The sequence below is a fragment of the Juglans microcarpa x Juglans regia genome, chromosome 5S (genome assembly GCF_004785595.1).
Source record: "Juglans microcarpa x Juglans regia isolate MS1-56 chromosome 5S, Jm3101_v1.0, whole genome shotgun sequence".
Taxonomy (NCBI): domain Eukaryota; kingdom Viridiplantae; phylum Streptophyta; class Magnoliopsida; order Fagales; family Juglandaceae; genus Juglans; species Juglans microcarpa x Juglans regia.
The window spans coordinates 14,540,548-14,558,530 of NC_054603.1; the positions used below are offsets into that span (position 1 = coordinate 14,540,548).

The following is a 17,983-nucleotide window of genomic DNA, read 5'->3' on the forward strand; positions in this document are numbered from 1 at the left end:
TGAAGGTCAGGGAGGTCCATTCCTAGCAGAGTTCGTGTACGGGGGCTGAAGCATCTGGATAGATGGCACCCTGGTTGAGAATCCTTCTGAGGAGAGGGGGTATGCTGCTCCGAGGTCGGCAATAGGCGGGCCTGTTCTAACCCTGTCCAAGAAATGGTCGGGAAGCTAAGGGGGTTCTTCTCCGAGATTGGTTATCAACTCGTTACATTCCTCTTGATGTTTTCTCGGCACATTTTACTTTGGTACTAATTTGAAAACTTTCATGGCATGGTGTGGAGTGGTTGGCAAACTTCATCATGGATGACTGGGAGGGGTTGAAAGGCAAGAACCAGGCACTCTGATTCTTGGCGTGATTGACTTTGCACCAGACCAAGAAAGAGAGGAGGAGGAAAGAAGAGCTAAGGAATCCTTCATTAAGGTGCAACTCAGTCGCTTATGGAGGCAAAAAAGGATACTCCAACTTTGTCACCAAAGGGCCCAACCCAAGTTTGACTTAGCGAGGTCACGGGATGAGGCAGGTTCATGGCATCTTGAAGTAGCGCTCACTATGAAAGAGAGGGACAACCTTTAGGAATCCCTCGATCACCAGCTAAGGAGCAAGAAAAGCTTCAATCTGAGAATTCGTGGTTTGGGAAGCAGCACGACTCCGATGCTCGGGCGTATAAGTGGCTTGAAGGGAGGTACAAGGATTTCTCCAAGTATTTGAAAAACAAGTCGAAATATCTCAAAGTTAGGTCCAAGAGGGTGAAGGACTTGGAGTTTGAGAATGTCGTGGCTCGCACTGGGGAGTCCAGAGAGAAGAGTTGGGTTGATGTGTTGGAGACTCGGTTGGTCGAGGTCGATCGTACGGTAGCCGCTCATGAAGCAACTATTGAGGACCTGCGCTCCCTCCTAGATCAGGTCGAGGCCGTCATCTCTCAGTTGAGTGCCGAGTTGTTACACGTAAGTTTGGTTCTCAATGATGCCTGGTCTTATGGGCACATGGAGGGTTGGGAGAGAATGAGGAACCATGTTGCAAAAATCAAACAAGTTAGTATAACTAATCTCCAATTATGGTTGTGAAATTTGCAAATTTGATGAGATTTGAGTTGCGGTGGAGATTTGAGGTGTTATTCACTTGGCTTGTGTTATTCATTCAATGGAGGTGGAGTGTGGCGAGATTCTAAGGTATTACTCATTTGGCATTCCATTTCAGGGGTGGCATCCCCCAGGAGTAATGTTGGGTAGTTGAAGGAAGAAACATGCTCTCCACCAGAGGAGAGGTCGGGATGCCTTAGGTTAATCCCGCCTTTTTGGTCCCTCTGGGAAGGTAAGTTGCCGGACAGCTAAAGAACTAGTCTACTCTTCATCATGATGGGGGTTAGGGTAAGTTGCCAGGCAGCTAAAAGGCTGGACCCGCTCTCCTCCATGAAAGAGGTCGGGCCATCAGGGGGCTAGTCCCTCATGTTGATTCTCACGGGGAGGTAGGTGTCGGGCAGTTTGGGACTGGACCCACTCCCATCCGTTAACATCATGGGGAAGGTAAGGGTTAGGTCAAGCTGGCGCTGATCTTGCTCTTCTTCGTGGAGGAGGTTAGGGTAAGTTTCCAGGCAGTTGAGAGGCCAGACCAGCTCTCCATTGCTGGAGGGATAAGATGGCCCTAAGGCACATCCCATCCTTTAGGGTCCCGCTAGGAGGTAAGTTATCAAGAAGTATGGGATGGGATCTGCTCCCGCTTGTTGACGCTCACGGAGAAGGTAATTCTCGGGCAATCGAAGGCTGGGCCCTCCATTGCAAGAGGGATAAAGCAGTCTTTAGGCGTAACCCATCCGTTTGGGACTTTGCGGGGAGGTGTCAGACAACTGAAAAACTGGGTCCGCTCTTCGTCGTGATGGTGGTTGGGGTAAGTTGCTGAAGTCGAGAGCTTGAACCACTCTTCGTCGAGCCACCTGCCCACCTATTAACCCTCACGGGGAGGTAAGTTGTCTGGCAGTTTAGAACTAAACTCATTCCTGCCTGTTGACATCATAAGGAAGGTAAGTGTTGGTTAGGCTAATGCTAATCCCAGTCTTTTCTGGGGTGGAGGTCGGGGCAAGTTGTCGGGCAGCCGAGAGGATGAACCCACTCTCGGTTGTGGGAGAGATAAGATGGCCTTAAGACACATCTCATCTTTTAGTGCCCCACGGTAAGGTAAGTTATCTGGCAATTTGGGATTGGACCCACTCCCATCTGTTGACACTCACGAGGAAGGTAAGTGTCAGGCAGCCGAAGGCTGGGCCTGTCTCCTCTAGGATAAATTAGCCTTTTGGGAGCAATCCATCCATTTTAGGCCTCGCAAGAAGGTAAGTTGTGGGTGATGGAGATTACATTGCTGGAGGGAGGAGTCGAGAAGTGGATAGGCAAGACGTAATTTATTCCTAAAAAACCACACTTTCATTAATAAAGTTTACACCATTAGCATGATAATGTAAATTACAAGTTATAAACTTTTTGAATAATAAAACTTTTGTAGATGCTCGGCATTCCAAGGGTGTGGCAACTCATTCCCTTAGGAGTCTCGGAACCAGTAGGAGTCCGAGCTGTTGCTGGCGGTGACCACGTAGGGGCCTTCCCACCGAGGGCCTAGTTTCCCTTCGTCTTGGATTCCCCGTCTATTTTAGCAAGAGGTCCCCTATCTTGAACGCCCATGGGCATACCTATTTGTTGAAAATCATTCCACTCTCCTCTTGTTGATTACAGTCCTCACTTCTGCTTCAAGTCTGACCTCCTCCAGCAAGTCAACTATTCTTCTAGTCATTCATTGTTGGAGTTTTGCCCGAAGTGTTGCACCCTGTAAGTAAAAATCCTGACCTCGAACAGCGACATCAACTTATGATTGGAAGTGAGACTAAAAGGGGTTTCTCCCATTGGGATCCTCACCTTGATTGGGTATGCCCATAAAACTCCAGGAAGCTCCTCTACCCAGGCGTCCTTTCTGTCACTAAATTTCTTTTTGAGTATTCCCATCAGTGTTGCCTCCACCTACCCGTTGGACTGAAAAAGTCCTGGAGACGAATATCGAAATTTGATCCCCAAGTCCCGACACTAGTGTCGATATTGGTCGGAGTCAAATTACATTCCATTATTTGGTATTATGACACAAGGGATGTCAAATCTAGAGATGACAGTCTTCCACAAGAAACGGGTGATGTTGCTTGCCTGATTGTTGCCAATGTGTTGGCCTCTACTCACTTAGTGAAGTAATCCACCTCCACCACTACAAATCTTACTCCTTTGCCTGGAGGAGGGGGCCCATTAGGTCAATTCCCTACTGGGAGAATGGCCATGTTGAGGTGATTGACGTTAGTTCCTCTGGTGGACAATGAGGCACTTCGGAGTATTCCTGACATTTTCTATACTTTCGCATCTTGGAAGGCGCGAGGTCAATAGTATCTTGCCTTCATCACTTTGCCTGCCAACACCTTTCTCCTAGACTAGTCGCCGCAGATTCACTTGTGTACTTCTTCTAGCACGTATTGGGCCTCTTCGAACGAGATGCACCTTAAGAGAGGTGTGGAGTAACCCCTTTTATACAGGATTCCCTCGAGTAAGGTATAACATGTTGCCCTATTCTTGATCTTTCTAGCTTCCCATTTGTTATCAAGTAGCTCGTTGGCATCTATGTACTTGATAATATCTAATGCCCATTTCGGAGCTCCTGGCTTTACTTCTGCAATTTCAATTCCTACAATGGGTATCTCAACAGTCTTGATCAGCGTTTGTTCTAGCAGAGGAAAATCTTCTTGCCTGAACGCTATTTACGACAACTTATCCGCTTTTTGATTCTCAGCTCTTGGCACTTTTGGATTTGAAAGTGAGCATGTTCGTTGTTCTATCAGTGTTATATACGTCTTCAATTTTTTGCTCTTTGTAGCGAACTCTCCTCGTACTTGATTGACCACTACCTAAGAATTAGCTCGCACCTCTACCTCTTCCGTACCCAAAGACCTGGCAATCACCAGACCAGAGAACAGTACCTCGTACTTTGCCTCATTGTTTGTGTTTTTAAATGCTAACTTAATAGCATAATCATGTCCTCGCCCAAATCTGTAACAATATGCACCCACACTCCCCTCCAGGAAGTTGTATGTTCAACATTTTCAGGGAAGCTGGTGAATTCTGCCACAAAATTTGCCAAAACTATTCTTTTAATAGAATTTATGGGTGCGTACTCGATGTCAAACTGGCTCAGTTCCACGATCAAGTTTGTAAGGCAGCCTGAGTTTTCCGATCTTTGCAAGATCTTCTACAGGGGGTCCCGATGAGGACCCTTACTGGGTGAGCTTGGAAATACGGGCGGAATCATGGAGTGCTCACTACTAAGGCGAAGTTAAGCTGCTATATGCGTGGGTATCTAGCCTCTACTCCCCAGTTAGCCCTGCTAGTGAAGTACACTAGCTTTTGGATTCCCCCTTTGCCACTTACCAGGGCCGAGAAAGTTGACTGCAAAGAGACTAATAGGTATAGGACCAAAGTCTCTCCACATCTAGGTTGGCTTAGCAGTGGAAGGTTGGTGAGATATTTCTTGAGAGCCTCGAATGCTTGGTCGCACTCGTCATCCCATGCTCGCACTTTCCGCAATGCTTTGAAAAAAAGTAGGCATTTGTCGTTAGACCTCGACACAAACCTATTAAGGGCCATTATCCACCTGGCAAGTTTTTGTACTTCATTAATACTTTGAGAATGGGCCATCTAGAGTATGGCTTCCACTTTCTTTTGGTTAGCTTCTATTCCCCATTGTGAAACCATGAATCTCAAGAACTTCCTGGAGCCTACACTAAAGACACACTTTGCGGGGTGTGTCCGATAGTATCCAAGGCTATTAATTCAGCTTCCATAGTAGATAGTGATATCATAGTTTGCTTGGAAGATCTCCAAGCCACAACTGCTCCACTGAGAGTGGAAATATATCCACTCGTTCTATGATCTACTGTGTCAGTTATCCAACTAGTATCACTATATGCTTCTAATACAGTGTGATACCCAGAATAATGGATACCATATGTCATGGTTCCTCTCAAATATTTAAGAATTATGTCCAATGCCTTCCAATGAGAATCATCAGGCCTACTAGTATATTTGCTAAGTCTACTCACAGCATATGAAATATTAGGTCTAGTAGAATTAGCAATATATAGTAACGTACCAATAATATAGGACTATCTTAGTTATGACACAGGATCTCCACGATTCTTACATAAATGCAAACAAGGATCAAGAGGTGTACTGGCAGGTTTGCAATCGAATCTCTCAAACTTTTTAAGAATCTTTTCAATATAATGAGATTGATTTATGCTAATATCATCATGAGATCTCATTAATTTAATACCAAGAATTACCTATGTCTCTCCTATGTTTTTCATGTCAAAATTCTTAGATAAAAAGATTTTAACATCAAGAACAATATATATATTGGTAATAAAGAGGAGAATATTATCAACGTAAAGACATCGCATTACGCATGCACCATCAATTATTATAGTCTATAAACACTTATCAAATTCATTTATCTTGAAATCATAAGATAAAATTATTTCATCAAATTTTTGGTACCATTGTTTAGGGGCTTGCTTTAAACCATAGAGAGATTTAATAAGTTTTCAAACTTTCATTTCCTGTCCTGGAACCACAAACCCCTCTGGTTAAACTATGTATATCTCTTCTTCTAGATCGCCATTGAGAAATGCAGCCTTTACGTCCATTTGGTGGACTCAAGTTTATAGATCGCTGCTAGAGCAATTAGAACACAAATTGTGGTTATTTTAGTAACAGGAGAATACGGATCAAAATAATCGATACCCTCTCTTTGTGTAAAGCCCTTTGAAATTAGCCTACCGTTAAATTTATCAATAGTACCATCAGGTCTCAATTTCTTTTTAAAAATCTACTTACATCCAACGGTTTTACATCCAGGAGGAAGATCACATAAGTTCCAAGTGCCATTAGTCTTAAAAATTCTATCTCATTATTTACTATTTCTTTCTAGAAAGCAGAATCAATGGAAAGTATGGCATCATTTAAGTCAATGGGTCTTCCTCCATAGAATAAGTATAAAAATCATGTCCAAAATCATTTTCCTTTCTAACTCGTTTTTCTCTTCCAAGTTCATTTTCTAATCCAGATGCACTCTCAGGATTAGATATAATGATAGGTTAACTACTGGTGGAAGGATAACTTATTGTAGGTAAAGATCTTTCTAATTTATTTTTGAAAAGAAATAGATCTTTAAAGAATGTTGCATCCCTAGACTCCATGATAGTATTGGGATCAATACCTTGGACTTCTGATTTGATAATCAAAAACCTATATGCAGAACTATATCTAGAATACCTAATGAATACTACATGCACTGTGTTGGGACCTAATTTCCTTTTCTTAATTTTTGGAACATTAACCTTTATAAGACAATTGCAAACTCTAAATAAATTAATATTGGATATTCTACCCTTCCAGAGTTCATACGGTGTCTTGTCAGATTCATTAAATGGTACTCTATTCAAGATAAAATAAGATGCAAGTATTGTTTTCCCCACCATTGTTAAAGTAGGCCGGAACTAGAAAGCATGCATTTGACCATATCTACCAAGGTTTTATTTTTTCTTTCAGCATCATTTGATTGAGGAGAATATGGAGCGGTTTCCTCATGTATAATATTATTCTCCTCACAGTATTAAATCAATTGATTATAGGAGTATTCACCTTCACTATCAAACTTGATAATTTTAATCTCTCTCCAATTGGTTTTCAACTTCAATTTTATAAACGACAAATTTACTAAAAGATTCATCTTTGGTTTTCATCAAGTAAACATAACAAAATTTGGACATATCATCTATAAAAGTAATGAAGTATTTATTACCATATTTAGAGAAGACACCATTTAAATAGCAACCATCACTATGAATTAATTCAAGTAGCGACGAATTTCTTATAACGGATTTAAATGGCTTTCTAGGTTGTTTTGATTGAATACAGATTAAACATTTTTCATCTAAATCAACAGAAATTTTAGGAATAATCTCTAAATCCATCATTCTTTTAACATTATGATAATTAACATGGGCCTAATCTAGTATGCCATATTGAAGAGGAACATATAAAAAATGTAAATTTATTATTAGAATCAAATTTTTCTATTACATTATTTTGAATATTTATTACAGACAAATCATCACTCACATAAACTTTCCCCACAAATGACTCATATTTAGTTTCAATAACTTTGTTGGATTGAAATAATAATGTGTAACCTACCCCACTAAGTAAAGATTCACTAATTAGGTTTCCCCTCGCCTCTAGTACGTAAAATATTTCTTCTGAATGAAGAGTATTTACAGACGTTAATTTGAGTTCAATTTTTCCTACTCCAAATACTTGTGCAGAAGTGGAGTTACCCATCATCACTTTCATACCGCTTGTATCCTGATATGTTGAAAAAATATTGCGGTTAGAAGTGACATATACATTGGCTCCTGTGTCTACTATCCAATCAGTAGCACTACAATCCAGATAAACTTGGAGACTTATGATTACATACCGTTCATCGGTTCCAACGGAGTCAGTCTCGGAAAGCACCATATGAGCCTATGGGTTAGGCAATCTTGGTTGTCCATTGCCTTGATTTGTTCTCTTCTTATACTGACAATTTCTAGTAAAGTGACCTAGTTTGTTACAGTTAAAACAAATCAGTCTCTTATCATCTTTGTTGATATAGGATTTTGATTTCAAATTATTCCCATAATTATTTTTACCCTTATTGAATTTGGACTTCTGATGTAATGGGTTCTTATGTATTTTATGGCCTTCTACAATATTTGCTTTAGACTGAAAATCAAAAACCAATTGTGTGCCAGAATCATTTTTCAAGTGTTGTTCTTGAATCCTAATTGCAGAGATCAAGGTTTCCATGGTCATATTTTTAGTCTTATGTTTAAGAGATAGGAAAAATTCTTCCATGAAGGAGGCAACTTGTCTATTGTACAAGCAACTTGCAAACACTTAGTAATACCCATTCTCCGTTGGCCCAACTCATGCTAAAAGATAGTTAACGCATGGGTTTGTTCTACCACAGATTTGGAATCATCCATATTAAAGCCAAGAAACTGGCTTGCGATATGCTTATCCATTCCGCAATCTTGTACACCATATTTCTTATCAAGAACATTCCAAATATCTTTGGCAGATTTAATGTGTAGGTAAACATAAAAAAGTGTATCACTTAAATGATTTAAAATCCTACATCTACACAAATTATTTTTTTAACATATATTTGCAATTCAATAGTACGTGTAGGCTCATGTAAATCATAAGAAGAATGATCATTTTCAATAACAAAATATACTCCCAAGCATTGTAAGAAAGATTTTCATCTTTTCTTGCTAATGCTTAAAATTGACTCCTCCAAATTTCTCGGGTGCAATAGGTTCGTTTGAAATCATGGTGGCAACTAATCAATTAAAACACACTTATAGTTTAACATAGAGAATCTCTACTCTAAGATTGTTGGAAAATATTTTAAAATGCTTTACAAACTAGAGAATATGTAAAATAACAAGAATAAATTAGAAAGAGAGAACCCAGTATTGTGGCACGTTGTGATGGACGCTTTCCTTATAGTAGATTCTGCAGCCTCCAAATTTAAACGTGCACTAGGCTTCTTGACAGTCTACTCTCAAGATACAACGTCGGTTCCCGTTAATCTCCTTGTCAGTGCACACAAAAGGAGATCTTCAAACTCAATATAAAATAGTCAAAGCCCAAAGAAAGAAAGACAAAAAGAATGAGGAAGGAACTACAAAAACTGTGCAAAATCTTTCTGTAAATGCATAAGGACTGTACAGTGCTAAGGTCCCCATATACACGTCCATCTCAACAAACTAACAGAAAAATATTCCTAGTATTCTCATCAGAAAAGGGAAAGTATATATAACAAATAAAATAACAATTAAATGTGTAGAGAAAGGAACAAAAGAATAAGTGATTATCCTTTTCCATTTCTTTGTGTTGTGACTAAGCAATCCGTATTTGTTGTTACTTCATTCTGGGCTTGAATAATTTGCTTGTGGGCTTTGACATCTTGAACTTGGGCTGGATGCATACTATGTAATAGTCCCCCACAAGATGAAGAATATAGATTCACTATTCCCATCTTGGACAAATGCAAGTGGTGAAGATATGCAGACAATGCTTGGTGAAAATATTGGCTATTTGAGATTGACAAGCAATGTGAGAAGTGATGATGCTACATTCTTAAATCTTATCTCAGATGAGGTGACAATCAAGCTCGAAGTGCTTGGTTCTCTCATGAAAAACCAGGTTGGCAGCAATGTGTATGGCTGCTTGGTTTTCACAAAAAAGTAAGGCAACTTGTGGACGTTGTACCCTCAAATCAGTGAGTAAATATCTTAGCCAAGTCAACTCAGAACAAGTGGATGCCATAGAACAATACCCAGCTTCAATTGAGGATTGAGATACCACAAATTGTTTCTTTGATTTCCATGACACAAAAGATTAACCAAGAAATATACAATAACCTGTTGTGGAGCGACGTGTGTTAGGGCATGAAGCCCAATCAAAATCACAATAAACTCGAAGCTGTAACTGAGATGTAGATGATAATAAAATGCCTTGACCAGGGGCACTTTTCAGATATCTGAGGACTTTGTTGGCTGCTAACTGGTGTGAAGTTGTGGGCTGACCCATGAATTGATTCAAAAGTTGGACTGCATAGGAGATGTCTAGCCGTGTGGTTATAAGATAAACCAATAGGCCTTCTATATGAACTAGGGTCAGAAAAAGGTTGTCCAGATGCTTTGTTCAGTTTAAAATTCTGCTCAAGAGGTAGCTTGAGTGGCTTGCATCCAAGTTGACCCGAATCTGAAAGTATATCTAAAGCATACTTTCTTTGAGATATATGTATCCCTTTGGAAGATCTTATAACTTCCAAACCAAAAAAATAACGCAAGCAACAAAGGTCTTTGATATGAAAGTGAGTAAGCAAGAATTGTTTAAGAGATGGATGTTGAACAATTTCCAGCAACAATAATATCGTCAACATGCACTAATAATGCAGTGAATGAAGCACCATCAAGCTTTGTGAAGAGGCTATAGTCAGCTTTTGATTGCTCAAAACCAAAAGCAATTAAAGAAGTGGAAAACTTGGAATACCATTGTCTTGAGGCCTATTTAAGGCCATAAAGACTCTTAATCAGCTTGGATACCTGATAAGGTTGCCCTTTATTATAACCAGGAGGTTTCTTCATAAATATTTCTTCTTCCAAGTCACCATGAAGAAAGGTGTTATGAACATCAAATTGATGTAAGGACCATCCCTTTAATGCTGCCACAGAAAGAAGCACTCGAACTATCACTAATTTTGTAACTGGGAAAAAAGTTTCGATATAGTCGATGCCTTCTTGTTGTGCGAACCCCTTTGCCACAAGTCTTGCTTTCAACCTTTCAATGGAGCCATCAGAATTAAATTTGATTTTGTATACATACTTACAATCAATGGGTTGTTTACCAGGTGGCAAATCAGTGCTGACCAAAGTCTGATTTTGTTCTAAGGCATTCAACTCAGTTTCCATGGCTTTACACCAGTCGGGATGTTGTATTGCTTGGTTGTAAGTAGATGGCTCAGAAACAGTAGAAATAGATGTGGAAAAAGCAGTAAATGAAGGGGTAAATTCCTGGTATGAAATAAAGTTTATGAGGGAATGAGAAGTACCAGGTTTACCTGTAGAACTCTTAGGCAGCAATTGGGTGGGGTTATTGAGGGAGGCCTATGTGCAGTGGAAATCTTGCAAATATTGTGATGCTCTTCTTTGCCTAGTAGATCTGTGAAGAGGGAATTGAGGAGTTGTTGATGGAATGGAAGAAGAAGTAGGGGTGTTGGGATTGGGAAGAATGGAAGAAGAAGGGGCTAAGTTATTGGTGGAATCAGAAAAAGTAGGGATGGGAGGAGAGGGTGCAGAATTTGTAGAAGGGGAAGAAAAAGAATAGGAACGAGAGGTTGGAAATTGAAATAAGTCAGGCAAAGAGGTTTAGTAAAAACCAGAGTATTGTCAGTGGAATGTGATAGAGTAGACAAAGAATGAAGGGGAAAAATGGATTCATGAAACACAACATCTCTAGAAATAAAAAAGGTTTTGGTCTCAAGGTCAAGCAACTTGTAACCTTTAATGCCAAAAGGATAGCCAAGAAATATACATATACGACCTCTATGATCAAACTTTTTACTACCATGAGTAAGTGTAGATGCAAAACATAGGGAGCCAAAGATTTTCATGTGAGCATAGGTTGGAGGTGAATTAAATAAGAGCTCATATGAGGTTTTGTTTTGAAGAATTGGGTTGGGTGTTCTATTTATGAAGTAAGTGGTTGTGAGAACACAGTCATTCCAATATTGAAGTGGAAGACCAACCTGAAACCTTAATGCTCGAGCAACATTCAACAAATGTTGGTATTTCCCTTCTACAATGTCGTTTTGTTGGGGGCTAGCAACACAACTTTTTTGGTGAATAATACCTTTGGTATTGAAAAAATCAATCATGTGAAATTCACTCCCATTATCACTTCTTAAGATTTTGATTTTAAGGTTAAATTGAGTCTCAATCAGATTGGTGAATGATTCTATGCATTTTCTGGTTTCAGACTTCTGTTTAAGGAGATATAGCCATGTGGTACTGGTAAAGTCATCAACTATGGTTAAGAAAAATTTTGATCCATCATATGCAGTGGTGGAAAAAGGTCCCCAGAGATCGCAATGTATCAATTCAAAAGAACGAGAAGTTTTATAGTGACTAGTAGGGAAATGAAGACGATGCAATTTAGCTAAAGGGCAAATGCAACAAGGCTTTCTATTAAGAGATGAAATATTGTTCTTTACAATGGGATCAGGAATTAAACTGAGACATTGAAAAGAAAGATGACCTAGGCGACAATGCCAAAGGTCATTATCAGCAACATTACTCAAAACAGAAGATGAAATTTTAGAAAACGTTTGTGAAAACTGTGAAACTTTGTTAGCTAGGCTTGAAGAGGAAACTGCAGTATGTAAGAGGTGATATAGGCCATTCCTCACTTCATCGTTCCCAATCGATGTCCAAGAGACAAGGTCCTGAATGAAACAAACATCAGAGAAAAAAAGCAGGCAGCAAGTAAGAGAGGCAGCAAGTTCTTGGCTGAAATTAAATTAAAAGTGAATGATGGAACATATAATACCTCAGTGAGACAAATGGGATGAGTGAGTTGGATGTTACCCATTTGTGTGACTGGAACATCAGTTCCATTGGGTAATTTTATAAAGTGCGAAATGGTGTGAGTGGTAGAAGTGAACAAAGAGGGGCAGCAGACCATGTGGTCTGTTGCACCCGTATCTATTATCCAAGGAAAATTAGTGGAAAGTCGTGGGTTGTGTGTGTGTGAGTGGATAGGCATAGGGATATACCAGAAAAAGTAGAAGTAGAGGAAAGGTTGGATTTGGACTAAATCTGGTTAGCCGAATGCTGAGTAGCAATGGAAGCATCCCTTGGTTGAAGTAGAGCCAATAGTTGTTGATACTGACCTTAGTCAAACCCACTTTGTCATCACTGAGTGCCTCAAGGTTAGGGGAGGGTAAGATGGTGGATTGGGTAGCAAACACAGCAGGAGATTGGGATTTGTTGAAAAATTTATGGCCAGGTGGATAGTCATGTAATTTATAATATTTTTCAGCTGTGTGACCAGTCAAGTGGCAGTGGGAACACACAAGAGCTTCAACATTGCCAATTTTGAAGCAAGTTTCAAGGGTATGACCCGTGATTTTGCAGTGAGTGCAATAAGGTCTGTTGGTTTTCTAGTTGGGTCGTGATTGGGGTGGAAATTTAGAAGCAGGAAATGGTTTCTTGATGGCTAAAGCCATTGAGTTAGGGGATGGGTTATGTTAAACAATATGGTGCTGGCGTTCTTGTTGTTGGATGAGGGAAAAGACCTTAGTGACAGGCGGCATAGGATCTAAAAGCATTATTTGGTCACAAACATTTGAGTAAACATCATGCAATCCATTAAGAATTGAAACAAACAATCACGCTGATATTGATCCACAAGAGTTTTTGTGGAGCCACAGTTGCAAATAGGGATAGGGTCGTAGATGGAAAGCTCATCACAGAGGGTTTTGAGCTTCCCATAGTAAACACGTACAGAATCACACTGGACTTAATGGATGGGTTGGTAGAATTTTGTATCCACAACCTGACCATATCGTTGCAATGGTCCCAGAGATCAGTGAGAGGATCGGCATGGTCAGTGAGGCGTGGGATGTCGCTGGTGATAAAACCTAGCTTATTCTTGGCACGAAGGGCACGGCGCATTGCCCTTTACCAGGTGGCATAGTTATCGACAGTGAGAAGTTCGGTGACAAGAATCACGGCGGAATTGTCACCATTGTCAAGCCGAAAAGCGTTGCCGTGGTCAGTGAGGTTTAAATAACGTGTCATGTTGTTGACACGGAAGGTGTTTGATGTTGGGTTTGTATGAAGAGAAGAAGAATCAGAGTGAGTGGAGGAAGAACTATCAGAATTTTCATGAAGATCAGCCATGGAAATTAGCTCTCAAGCTCTGGTACCATGTAAAGAACTAAAAGAAGAGAAGAAAAGGCACAAAATGTGTAGAGAGTTTTCACACAAGAGAAGCTGCAAAAACTGTGCAGAATTTTTCTATAATTGCATAAGAAATGTACAGTGCTCAGGTCCTCATATACACGTTCATCTCAACAAAATAACAGAAAAATATTCCTAGTATAGAATACAACTCATCAGAAAAGGGAAAGTATTTACAACAAATAAAAGAACAATTAAATGTGTAGAGTAAGGAACAAAAGAATAAGTGATTATCCTTTTCTATTTCTTTGTGTTGTGACTGAGCAATCCGTATTTGTTGTTGTTTCATTTTGGGCTTGAATAATTTGCTTGTGGGCTTTGACATCTTGAATTTGGGATGGATGCATACTATGTAATAGTTTGAGTAGAAATTTAATTTTTATGGGTAAATTGTCACAAACAATTCCTTTTGGATGAAATGACTTTTGGTGTTGGCATCTTTTGATTATGGTCAGGAGTTCTCACCAAAGTCGAGTGACTTTTGGTTTGATAAGTAATATATCCTTCCTTTCTTCTTAAAAGTCTGTCTCTTGGTTTGTATAATGAGTGAATTTATGCAAGAGTTATCTATCTAATATAGTGATGAGATGTGCCATTTGCATGAGTCGGTAAAAATGTAACCAAATTCAATTAATTTGTTTGAAGGTTTAACCCAATTACCTTAATCTATACGGGAAATTTAATACCAATTAAAAGAGTTTTCGCAGAAGAGGGAAACTATCAAGTGTATCTATAGAGAAGAGGCCGAAAGGGATAGGGTACCCGATCCCTCCTAATTATAGCATTACTTTTATATGAATATAAATAACAAAATTATTATATCATGAATTAGGGGTGTGCAAAATTCTGAAAATTCCGACTCCGTCCAACTTCCGCTCTGACTCCGACTCTGACTTCGTCGGAGTCATCGGAATTCGAAGTCTGAATTCGGAGTAGCTCCGAATATGTATTCGGAGTCGGAGTCGGAGTCGGAGTCGGAGCTCCAAGAAGCTCCGATTCCGACTCCGAAATTTTTTTTACTGTACACTTGCGCTCGAGCGAGGTGTCAAGCGCAAGTCGAACACACGTTGTATTGAACATTGGCTCGAGCGACATGTCTAGCGGAAGTCGAGCGAACCTCTCCCAGAGAGGTTCGCTCGAGCGACATGTCAAGCGGAAGTCGAGCAAACCTCTTCCAGAGAGATTCACTCGAGCAACATGTCGAGCGGAAGTCGAGCGAACCTCTCTGAAAGAGTTCCGCTCGAGCGCCACGTCGAGCTCCGATCTTATGTCGGAACTCCGACATCCTATCGGAGTCAGACTCCGACTCCAATTCGGAGTCAGAGTCGGAGCTCCAATTTGGCTCCGACTCTTGTCAGAGTCGGAGGTCGGAAACGAGCACTCCTACTCCGTCGGAGTCGGAGCCCAGCCCTACCATGAATAATGATGCAAGCACAAAGCTCATCTTGAGTTCCTCACACTATTCTTGAAAAAACTGAGCATTTTGTTTCGCCAAAGGGAAATTAGAAATTCTTTTCTTCCAGAAAATTAAAAAATTATACAAAAGCTTGACACTTGATGATGTGGAATCCAGATTCAGTACTAATCTGTGATAGAGTTCCCCATCTTCTTGCATTCACTATCAGATCATTTTTCGTATAGAAAGACAGACAAAATGCTCAAATGCATCTGGTTTTTTGGTAGGGCTCAACCACTACTATATTGAAAACAAAAATCCAGCTATATTATTTTATTGTATTGCTCTCAAACCCTTTCAACGTACTAATTTAGCCGAGTCTTGGAATAATGGATTCATAAAATGTTAAAGTGAACAGATGTATTGTCAAAAAATGGCAGAATATCAAAATCACACGAAACCTTTTGCTTGCACGAGGATCTCAAAAATTCCAATTCTCATTCTGTCAAAGCTTGCATTCCAAAGTAAGAGAAGGAACCTTCTCAAGAAGTGACCTCATTCACACGAGCTATATATTTTATGTTTGAGATGAAGTGATGCCACTTTGAGAGAACTCAGAGTAGTCGCCAGTTGAAATGGCAAACATAGAAAGATTTCACACATGATACTGCCTCCAAGTTGAACTCCTGAAGCCTTGAGCTGTCATACCAGTAGAAACAAAACTACTGCAATATATTGGAAAGAATATTTCCTATGTCATCACGTAATTCTATTACTTAATACTTCATAGAAATCATGTTATAGCAAAGAAATTAAGCTAATGTGATCAATAGGACCTAGTAAGAGATAAACAATATAGTAGTAACAAATGTGTATTTTATCTATGAAGTCATGAAGCACCCCAACCTGTTAATGTAGTGTAAGAAATCATTTAAAAGTAGCCACATGTTAATAAAACGGTTTAAAGAAACATATTTTCATCCATTTCAAGACGTTTACACCTTGAAAGCCGGTGGCAAAGATCGAAGGAAACCCTTTTTTGACTAGAAGTACTAGAGAAAAAGAAACCAAGCGTCCATGAACCCGGATCAATATCGCTGATCTGAGTAGATAATAGAGAATTGCCAACTGTTTGATTCTATGATTTTGATTCATTGAGATTATTTCGAGTTTAAACCGGATGTTCAGATTTTAATGAGATGATAATACTAATGGAGATGAAGTATAGGAGTAAGAAACAATTTTAAAGTTAGATTCACATAATCACACTGTCATTTGTACTCGATACATTTCAATTGTAAAACCACCCAAAGGAAGGAACTGAGCCACCAGTTTTTGAAACCAGAAAATAGAGTACGTTTGCATAGAACAAAGAAAGCCTATGGCTTTGCAATAGACAAGGCTGCTAACCAACGTCAATCGGAAGAAATAAAGACCAAAGGCAGCAAGGACAAAAAGAAATGCTCCAAGCAAACAGGAAAGAGGAGAATGAGTTGTTGGGCTTCTTTGTGCGGAGCTTTGTTCTGTTTGTACAGGTCAGGTTGAAGACCCAACCCGACAAAGATCCGTTTGTATTTTTTGGTGGATTTTCACGAGACTTGGGCTATGGAGCGGAGGCTTGTGTCTTATTCGAATGATTCCGCTTTTTGTTTTTCTTTTCTCTTATCTTATCGTTCCTGGTTTGTTCAAGCATCAAACACCAGTAGCTTCATTTTACACAAGACTACTAAAACAAAGTTTAAGTAATTTTCTTTCTTCTCAAACGGAAGAGTGCAAAAGAACATCGAATAATTAATTATTAGTGCAAATCATCAGGAATGCGTAGAAGTCCATTATCCATAAATAAAGGAGAAGTTTTTCCTAAACTGACAACTAAAAAAAATTTCAATTTCAGCGTTTTAAAATTGTATCAATGTAACTCAATAGCTTACCTGCCCTAGTCCGTCCATATGGAAATCATGTGATCCAGCACTTTCCCAACATTCTTCACAGCCACATCGCCACCAATCTCCTTAATCGAACCCAAAGCCTCGTTCAACTCCAATGCTTCCCCAATTCTTGCCTCTCTCAATAAACCCCGATAAACCCAGTTCCCAAACCCTCTTTCCGGAACCAAATTCACACCCACCATTGCCCTCAAAACCTTCAAGGCCTCAAGAATCATCCCGTTCCTACAAAACCCATTAACCAGAATCCCACAAACCTTCTCATCAAGCACACACGGAGAGCCCGGCCTCACCATCCAGTTGAACACTTTCAAGGCCTCCTTAGGCTTGTGCTTCCTGAAATATGAAGCAATGAGCAAGGTATTGATGGGTGTAAGGTAAGGATGTGCCGCAGGGCTGTGCTTGAGGCGGGTGAGGAGAGACATGGGAAGGGCCATGTCCGGCTCGGAAGTGAGGGAGTCAACGAGAATGGAAAGAGAGAGAGATTTTGGAGGTGGGTTTGTGAGGAGGGCAGTGATGGTGAGGTGGATTGCTGTGGGGAGGTGGTTTGAGAGGCAGAGGCGTGGAAGGAGGAGGTTGATCTTCGTGAGCTCCTCTTGGGTTAAAGTTGCGATGGAAGATGCAGCTTCACTAGAAGTAGCAGCAGCAATAGTGGAAAGTGGTGCGACGAAAGGTTGGAAGACATGGGAGATGATGGATTTTGAGGGAAAGGAGAAAAGTTGAAGCTGTTTCAGTGGGAGAGATTTCATTTTGATTCAGGCTGCTTCTTTCCTGGGCAGGTATGTTCTATTCTCTCTCTCTCTCTCTCTCTCTCCCTCTCTCTCACCTCTGTCTCTCGCTTTTCCTTTTATCCTTTCCCATTAGCGCATTCAACGTCGTTTCTGTAAAATTTCTTATAATTTAATTAAAAAGTACGTTTCTTAGAATATTTTTTTAATTTTACTCATATTTTAAAAATTTTTTGCGTCACATTCTTTATCTATTCT

At 39.9% G+C, this 17,983-nt stretch overlaps 1 protein-coding gene across 1 annotated transcript; it reads right to left on the reverse strand.

The window, feature by feature from the left end:
- Positions 1-15,356: 15,356 nt before the first annotated feature.
- On the reverse strand, positions 15,357-17,848 carry LOC121267543 (pentatricopeptide repeat-containing protein At1g52620-like). The gene is made up of 2 exons (XM_041171452.1): positions 16,983-17,848; positions 15,357-15,776 (listed from the first exon to the last, which is right to left on the reverse strand). The coding sequence occupies exon 1, from the start codon at positions 17,744-17,746 to the stop codon at positions 16,988-16,990; it is 759 nt and encodes a 252-aa protein (XP_041027386.1). The 5' UTR covers positions 17,747-17,848; the 3' UTR covers positions 15,357-15,776; positions 16,983-16,987.
- Between the last annotated feature and the right edge of the window lie 135 nt (positions 17,849-17,983).